Source organism: Malaya genurostris, chromosome 2 (assembly GCF_030247185.1).
Source record: "Malaya genurostris strain Urasoe2022 chromosome 2, Malgen_1.1, whole genome shotgun sequence".
Taxonomy (NCBI): Eukaryota; Metazoa; Arthropoda; class Insecta; order Diptera; family Culicidae; genus Malaya; species Malaya genurostris.
The window spans coordinates 21,301,241-21,310,110 of record NC_080571.1 but is presented as its reverse complement, the minus strand read 5'-3'; the positions used below and the strand labels follow the sequence as shown (position 1 = coordinate 21,310,110).

Sequence of the window (8,870 nt, the reverse complement as noted above, 5' to 3'; positions counted from 1 at the left end):
GAAAAAGATTGCCAATTGATCAATCAGATTAAGTTTCACTTTCAGATTGGATTTTGAAAGTTTTTCGTCAAATCATTATTTCGAGAGGCTCCAACGCAAAAGCAACTTCCAGCGTTTTTTCAACTACAAAATCATAAAATTCAGACTAAGAAAAGTTTTGGTTTCTTTAAATTTGGGTTCTAAAGACTTTTTCATCCCGTTGTGCTTCGATTTCTTATCACTTTTATATACAGATTTTTAATACAGGTTTTTGAGCTCATTTTTTTTCTGAAAAATGCAGATTTAAATGTGGCAACCCTGCTTGAAGCCGAGAATTTTGGTTCTTTGCTAATGCCCCGTTTACACTTCTGCTTGCTGCCAGCATGCTGGTGTCAAAGTACTGCCCTCTTAGGGAAAAAACGTTCAACGGTGGTCCTTCGTTGGTCTAATACTTTGGATCATTGAACCACAGTTGAACGTTTTTTTCTAAGAGGGCAGCACACTGACACCAGCATGCTGGCAGCCAGCAGAAGTGTAAACGGGGCATAAGACAAGACCTGACAACTGGCTTCTTATTCTTCCTTCTGAATCATCCTTCTCGTCATTTTCGCCCTGTGGAATAAATACCAAGGTATCGGCTACAGTGTAGCCATATTTACAGATTTTTTAATAACTTTATGCTAAGAAAAAAATATTTATTTAATTTAGATTTTTAGACTCGATTTTTGATTTGAAATAAACATGAAAAATGTTTTGATGAATGCATTTTTTTATTATATGTTAACGCTTAAAAACGACTCGATTTTTGATTTGAAATAAACATGAAAAATGTTTAGATGAATGCATTTTTTTATTATATGTTAACGCTTAAAAACGACTTGATGCTGATTATTTTAATTACACCTTGCTGTCACTATAAACTTTTATTACAAATGAGATTGAAAAAAGGGTAACATCCTCTGAAAATTTTCAAATGAAACATTGGTGAGCTAAAATTAAACTCATAAACTTGTTTTCTGATTTTCTTAACACATGGCATCATTGCTCGCGTACCCTGCAAAAGTTTTTTCTTTTCCCAATATGCGGTTAGCAACATCAAAATCAGCCAATCAGAAACTGGTCCATTTTGGAACAAAAGCAGCCCCCCCATTTGTCAGGTCTTGTCTTAGGTTCTTTGGTTCTAGTTCGCTGTCAAATGCTGTGTTTAAGCAGTTTTCACACGTTCACATTTTTCTTCATGCAGTTGCACCAACATAAGGAAACGATTTCGATGGAATATAATCAAACTATAATAAACCACAAATTCTTTTTCTTATTCAAAAAGAGGTCAAATTACTTGTTTCATAGAGAATACTAGACTAGAGTTATAATTATATTGGGTTTGAAGAAATTAACTTTTGATACCAGTGTGGCTTAATTGTATAGTATGAACGTAGCTTAACATATTGTTGACAACAAAGCCACCAAAACAAAATGCGTCTTTTTCTGGAACCGGCTTCCATAGCAGGGGGGTGATCATCCGGTGAAAATATTGCTTTACTATTCAGAACAGTAAATATAATTACCGAAAATCGAAAGAGAAATTTGGTGTGTACACACTAAAGTGCATGTTTGCAATACCATCAAGCCCAGGAGTTTTGCAGTGATTTAAGTCGAAACTAATTTTGAACAATGGAACTCAAATTAAGTGTGAGTTAAGGACTTTTCCATAATTTATTTTCCAAAAATTTAAATCTCACAAAAACAGTATTCGTATTTCAAGCAATTATGAATTATATCTAACTTTTCTGTTGCTGGTGAACTCGCGTCAGGTGTTCACCAACCTGGTTTCTTTTGTGGAATCCTTCACCACGCACGTCACATTTATGTCGACGTTCACCGGTATGAGTGTACATATGCTGCGCTAGATTACTGCTAGTAATGAACTCCCGGTCGCACACGGTACACCGGTGAGCATTTTCGCCGGTGTGGGTGCGTCGATGATTTTTCATTGTTGTACTGCCTTTGAATTCCTTGTCGCATAAGTCACATTTGTAAGGTTTGACACCGGTATGTATTCGTACGTGATATGCGAGGTTGCTGATATTGTTGAACGTTTTTTCACAGAAATCACATTTGTACGGTCGTTCCCCGGTATGAATGCGCAGGTGTTTTTTCAAACTACTACTCAGTATGAATTCTTTGCCACATTCGTCACATTTGTACGATTTTTCACCCGTGTGAATGCGTCTATGCTGTGTCAGATTACCTCGATCTAAGAAGTGTTTACCGCAAAAATCACATTCGAACTGCTTTTGATTTGAGTGAATTCGTTTGTGCAGTGTGAGGCTTCCATTTTTTATAAATTCTTTGCCACACACATCACATTTGTGCGGCTTCAAATTGGTATGAACACTAGTGTGATGTGTCAGCTCATAATTTCTTCGGAATCCCTCGCCGCAAAGATCGCACTTATATGGACGTTCACCAGTGTGTAACCGGATATGAATCTTGAGGTCCGAATTTCTTGCGAAAGTTTTTTCACAGTGGTCACATTTGAAGGGTCTTTCGCCGGTGTTAATGCGCTTGTGGTGCGTCAGGTGGCTGTTCCCAAGAAAACTTTTACCGCATACGTCACAGCTGTGCGTCAACTTGCCGGATGAGGAATGATTGCTAAATACCTCCGTGTCTTGATCCATTTTTCTAAAAATTCGTTTAGAGAACTATTTACACTTGATGTTTGCAGATATTTTTGTCTTCCGTTTAAATTTTACCAGTAGATACGAGAAAATCATTAGAAAAGAAGCTTTTATAAATATAATTCAGAATATCTTCATCAACTTTGTATAGCTTTTGTTGAAAATCAAGAATTCCTTTTATTAGGTTTTTTACCGTCACTGCTAACCTCAATCGGATGAACACTTTTTGACAGTCCAGCAGTACTGTTTGTAAACAGAAATTTCTTTTGTTTGTTTATTGACAAATTGGATCAGACTATTTACGGTCCGTATCGCCTAAATAAAGTTTTAAAACATTTGTTCACGATTGAATACGGTTCGTTTTTGATATTTAATAAATAAAAGTGACTAGTTGCAAAGTGTGAAGATGATTGTTCTAGATGTGCTCTTCGATTTTTGTTTAAGCTTGTTTGTAAACAGTACCGCTGAACTGTCAAGGATGAATACTTGTTCATTTGTGTCGTCACGATGAAAAACCTAATTTCTATTTACTTTAGCTTAACATTTTAAAGTTTGTTTATATCGTTTATTACGAATGATACATAGACCATAGTCAAAAAGTCATTGTAAACAGACCAAAAAATGTCATTTTAAAGGCTCAGTAATTATGCGTAATAAACGATATAAACAAACTTTAAATTGTTAAGTTAAAGTAATCAATAAATAGTTTAAAAGCACTTTTTATGTATGTTTTCATGATTCAGTTATCGTATTTTTATACCAGTTCGTATACTGCAACATTTACTTTTTATGGAAATTACAAGAGAGCTACACTGATGAAAATTTGCATGATCAATTCATATGTAAACACCACTTCAATTTAATATGCTTTCTCATTTCAATACATAACCAAAGCGATTTATTTCAAGATTTCATGTGCAAATTCACTAAAATGCGAGATTGGATTATTTTTCACTTAGCTTTCATGTGTTTTTCCTTCTGATGTGATGTGTCTTGCTATTGAATCGAACTACATGTGTTAAACACTTTATTTTCTAGTAGGAATGAGTACAGCACAAATGTATGTGCAAAACACTTGATTCGGTCAATTCTGTTTCAATTGAAATTTATGTGAAAAACAATGTGACATTCACATGAAATGCATATACAATCTAGAGGTAACGATATATCTGATCGTTTTTAAGTGCATTTCATATAAACGTAACATGATTTCCACTAAATATCAACAGTTTTCACACTCATTTTATGAGTTAAGTGCAAATTCAGCAGCTAGAAGTTCTATATGGCAGATCTATAATAGAGCAGAAACTGGAACAAACGTATCCCCAGCAAGCCGTTCTAGTTTTATTTATTTGAACAGTTCTTCTGTCAAATTTAAAACTAGCATACGATGCAGTTCTATTTTTTGCATGTTTGAAACACGAGTAAAACACTACTGGGGCTGAAAGTTTTTCTTGTTATAAAATCCAGATTTAAATTTTAAAACTGACATAAATTATGCATCTAGAACTAATACACTACTGAGGTGTGTAATTTCCAAATTCCTAGTTTTGGTCCTTTCCAACACAATCTTGCAGACACGAAAACGTTTCGGCCTTTATTATGTCCAATAAAGTAATGAGGGTTGAACGTCGCAAACGATTACTGGGATGCAGATGTACTGGTTGCCAATGATCGCGAATTAAAGTGACACGAGGTAACTAAGTTGTGGTCTGTGTAGTAGTTCGTAATATGTAAATAGTACCTTTTCAGTCGGCTTAAATGATACTGTAAAACGATATAAACCTAGACTGAGTTGTCAGATTGCAGTCGCTATAAAAGCACACGAGTTAGTAGAATAATCTCTCTTTGTAAAACGTCAGTCATCGACTCAATAGTCAGTTCCCAGCTAAGTATTGAGAAAGCCATCACGTAGAGATTTTAGTCTGGAAACACGAACGATTTCGCGGATAATTTTAAATTTTAGTTCAAATCTGACACTTGAGTGGTTATTTTGTGTCGAGTAGTTAAATTTTACTAAAACTGCGGCTCATTTCAAAGTTTGACGGATGGGAAGTTATTTGGGTGTATTTTACACTGGAAATAATTTTGATTAAAGAATTGATATTAGAATTTTAATAACCATCGATCTGTCAAAAATAACCATGCTTTCGAGCAGGGTTATTTTTGATAACATTAAAATAACCACTCGAGTGTCAGATTTTAACCAAAAGTTAAAATTAACCGTGAAATAATTTACAGCCTGATTATGCCCTATAAAGTTCTTTTACATATATTTTTCGTTACTTCAAATTGCCGTGTAATTACTGAGCCTTTAAACCAGCGCTGCCAACTATACCGATTTCTCGGTATTTATACCACCCATCTGACACCGGTATGCGAGCACCAGCCATTTGAAAGTATACCGATTACGTTGAGCCCCTCGCGTTTCGAGCCCCAAACACTGCGATGTTTTGATACTCATCGCGACTCTCAAATTGTGAAAATTATCTCCACTTGATGTCCCAAAACACTGTCTGCTGTATTTTAGGTAAATCGACAAGTTATTGAGAGAGAGTCGACCCAAAATTCACTAATTTTCATGCACCAAACAAGGTAAACGCGTAAAACAAATGTATTACTGTTTGTTTGTTTACGTTGCAAACAGCTGATTTTGAAGTTCCGATTTTGATCTCATCAAGATGGCGTCGTGACAGAGGGCCGATTTATACCGATTTTTGGACTCGATACAGGAATACAGATATGCTCTCTCAAAATACCGATATTTCAATTTTCATACAGATAAATACCGATTTTCAGTTTTTGTGTTGGATTCCATAGGGGTAAACCAGGTCGAGCGACCTTTTTTTTTTTTTTTTTGGTCGCAAAATCAGTTTTCGCACTAAATTGATGTTTGATTTTTCGAGAAAGATATTGTACAGATAGTTTTTTTCGCCAAATACAGATTTTTGGAAAAAAACAGTTGACAGCACTGCTTTAAACTGACATTCTGTGGCTCTGTTTACAATTGCTTTTTTCACTATGTATCATTCGTAATAAACGATACGAATAAACTTATTTTTCGTATGATCTTATGGTTAAACCCATGGATTGGTCAATTTCGCCAAAGTAATAATTGTGGAACAAGTTGAACGAAACACCAGGAAGACTAAAAAATCAGGAATTTCATTTATTAACTAGAGTTCTATAGAAATGATAAAGGTATTCCGCATTATTTTCTAATAGTTCAGTTAAAATAGTTTCTCTTCTATTCAGGTCAAAGCTTTTTCCGTTTCTAACAGACAAAAGTTTGAACGGAAGACATGTAATAAAACTTTCAAAAACCATAATTTTATTTTAAAACAATAATTCTCTAAACGTATTTTTAGAAAAATGGATCAAGGCACTGAGGTACTCAGCAATCATTCCTCATCCGGCAAGCTGACGCACACCTGTGACGTATGCGGTAAAAGTTTTCTTGGGAACAGCCACCTGACGCACCACAAGCGCATTCACACGGGCGAAAGACCCTTTAAGTGTGATTACTGTGGGAAAAATTTTGTCAAGAATTCGGACCTCAAAATTCATATCCGATTACACACCGGCGAACGGCCATACAAGTGCGATCTTTGCGGTGAGGGATTCCGAAGAAATTATCAATTAACTCATCACACAAGTGTTCACACCAATTTGAAGCCGCACAAATGTGACGTGTGTGGCAAAGAATTTATAAAAAATGGAAGCCTTACACTGCACAAACGAATTCATTCGAATGAAAAACAGTTCGAATGTGATTTTTGCGGTAAATACTTCATAACCCGAGGTAACCTGGCACATCATAGACGCATCCACACCGGAGAACGTCCGTTTAAATGTGACCTCTGTGACAAATCGTTCACTGGCAGTAGTTGCTTGAAAAAGCACCGACAAATTCACACGGGTGAAAAATCGTACAAATGTGACGAGTGTGGCAAAGAATTCATACTGAGTGGAAGTTTGAAAAAACACTTGCGCATTCATACTGGAGAACGACCGTACAAATGTGATTTCTGTGAAAAAACGTTCACCAACACCAGCAACCTCACACATCACGTACGAATACATACCGGTTATAAACCTTACAAATGTGACTTCTGCGACAAGGAGTTCATCGCCAGTACAACAATGAAGAATCATCGGCGCACCCACACCGGCGAAAAGGCTCACCGATGCACCGTGTGCGACCGGGAGTTCATTACAAGCAGTAATCTAGCGCAGCATATGTACACTCATACCGGTGAACGTCCACATAAATGTGACGTGTGTGGCAAAGGATTCAACCGGAGCAACCAGCTTGGTCAACACCTGATGCGAGCTCACCAACAGCAGATAAACTAGATACCACGAATACTTGAAATACAAGTACTGTTTGATATGGATTTAAAATATTTTGCCTTTCTCTATAGAAAGGTGCTGGAATTGCTGGAAAATCCAACTTTCGAAAGGAGCCTCGGAGACCCATAGTGTTATATACCATTCGACTCAGTTCGACGAGATCGGAGAATGTCTGTGTGTGTGTATGTGTGTGCACTTTTCGAAGATATTTTAACGCACTCAATTTTTTCAGAGATGGCTGAACCGATTTTAACAAACTTGGGCTCGTTTGAAAGCTACTGTCGGGCAATTGATCAAGCTCAAAGATCAAATGGCTGTGACTTTTGGTTCCGGAGATATGATTGTATAAGTGACGCAACCGACAAAAAGCGTTGTATTTTTACCGCTCTTATATAAGAGGTGCCAATATTTTGTGATCACCTTTAATTTCGTAAAGCGCTAGTGCTCAAAAGTTTAAGCACCTCGGAAAATGTACTCATGCAAAATTTGAGCTAAATCGGACATGCGTAAGGGGTGCTACCCGGCTGTTAAGATTTGAAAATTTTTGATCTTGAAAAAGCACCATAGGGGGGGGAGTACATGAAATTTCCAATTTTTTTGATTTCGGAACTCTTAAAACTGCATGAAACGTCGAGATTTAGTGTCATCTCAGAATTTTTTTTTTTTAAATCAACTGTCTGGGACTTTTTGATCCCAAAAAGTCGATTTAAAAAAAAATTTCGAGATGACACTAAATCTCGACGTTTCATGCAATTCTCAGCCGTTAATTTTTTTTTTTCGATTTCGGAAATTTCATGTACCGACCACTGATATTTATTTTAATTATTAATAAAATATCTACCTACTTATAACTATCCCTAACTTAATACGTACAAAATTTTGAATTATTTGTATTACAGATATTGAGCACCTCTCTTCAAATTTCGTGCAGTATTGTTCGAATTTTCGTTCTAGTATATCCAGGGAGGCCATCTCATGTACTTCACTAGTTCTTGTCCAAGGGGGTAGATTTAGAATCATCTTTAAGATCTTACTTTGAATGCGCTGAAGCCTAAGTTTGTGTGTTCGTGCACAGCCCCGCCAAACAGGGACTGCGTATTCAATTGCGGGGTAGATGATTTGTTTATAGACAGCCATCTGATTCTTCAGGCATAGTTTAGATGTTCTACAAATCAGCGGATACAGAGACCTAATGAGTATGCTGCATTTTTGAACGATTTTGTCAACATGTGACCTGAATATCAGATGTCTGTCAAAGGTGAGTCCTAGATAGAGAACTTCATCGGACCATTGAATGACCTCATCACCGAATCGTATTCTGCATTCGTCTGATGGAACAAGTTTTGGAGATCTTGAATGTGGAAACAAGATGACCTGAGTTTTTGCTGCATTGATCACAATTTTCCAGCTTGTAAAATATTCAGTTAGTGCGTCCAGACCTGTCTGTAGTTTATTCTTCAGAGCATTAATGACACGACCTTTGTAAAGAATGGCAGTATCATCAGCAAATTGTGACAGAACACCACCACCTGGAAGAGGTGCGATGTCTGATGTGAAAATGTTGTATAGAATGGGACCTAGGATACTTCCCTGGGGTACACCAGCAGGAATAGTAAATCTTTCTGAAAGTGCATTATTCAGAGAAACCTGGAATGCTCTATCTGCAAGATAATTTTTGATAATTTTAATAAGATACGTGGGAAAATTATACCGATGCAGTTTAAACACCAGGCCATCGTGCCACACATTATCGAATGCCTTTTCAATATCCAATATTGCCATGGCAGTCGTTTTGGACACTGATTTGTTTTGCTGGATGACGTTGTTAACCCTTGTGAGTTGGTGGATGGTGGATCTTCC

The 8,870-nt window shown here is 36.6% G+C and overlaps 2 protein-coding genes across 4 annotated transcripts; one reads left to right on the top strand and one right to left on the bottom strand.

Annotated features, from left to right (window-relative positions):
• Positions 1-1,724: 1,724 nt before the first annotated feature.
• LOC131429999 (zinc finger protein 239-like) lies at positions 1,725-3,167 on the bottom strand. Its single transcript, XM_058594600.1, has 2 exons — positions 2,733-3,167; positions 1,725-2,661 (listed from the first exon to the last, which is right to left on the bottom strand). The coding sequence occupies exon 2, from the start codon at positions 2,655-2,657 to the stop codon at positions 1,758-1,760; it is 900 nt and encodes a 299-aa protein (XP_058450583.1). The 5' UTR covers positions 2,658-2,661; positions 2,733-3,167; the 3' UTR covers positions 1,725-1,757.
• A 2,524-nt stretch (positions 3,168-5,691) lies between these two features.
• LOC131432100 (zinc finger protein 239-like) lies at positions 5,692-8,438 on the top strand. Of its 3 annotated transcripts, none has more exons than XM_058598175.1 (4): positions 5,692-5,858; positions 5,913-5,961; positions 6,026-7,180; positions 7,243-8,438. In XM_058598175.1, the coding sequence occupies exon 3, from the start codon at positions 6,030-6,032 to the stop codon at positions 7,011-7,013; it is 984 nt and encodes a 327-aa protein (XP_058454158.1). In that variant the 5' UTR covers positions 5,692-5,858; positions 5,913-5,961; positions 6,026-6,029; the 3' UTR covers positions 7,014-7,180; positions 7,243-8,438. The 3 variants fall into 3 exon arrangements, with proteins under 3 accessions (XP_058454158.1, XP_058454156.1, XP_058454157.1); XM_058598173.1 differs by having other exon boundaries at positions 6,026-7,184; XM_058598174.1 differs by lacking the exon at positions 5,913-5,961 and having other exon boundaries at positions 6,026-7,184.
• The last annotated feature ends 432 nt before the right edge of the window (positions 8,439-8,870 follow it).

Coding starts and splice junctions, on each gene's coding strand:
- LOC131429999 (XM_058594600.1), bottom strand. CDS start 2,657: ATGGATCAAGACACGGAGGTATTTAGCAATCATTCCTCATCCGGCAAG.
- LOC131432100 (XM_058598174.1), top strand. CDS start 6,030: ATGGATCAAGGCACTGAGGTACTCAGCAATCATTCCTCATCCGGCAAG.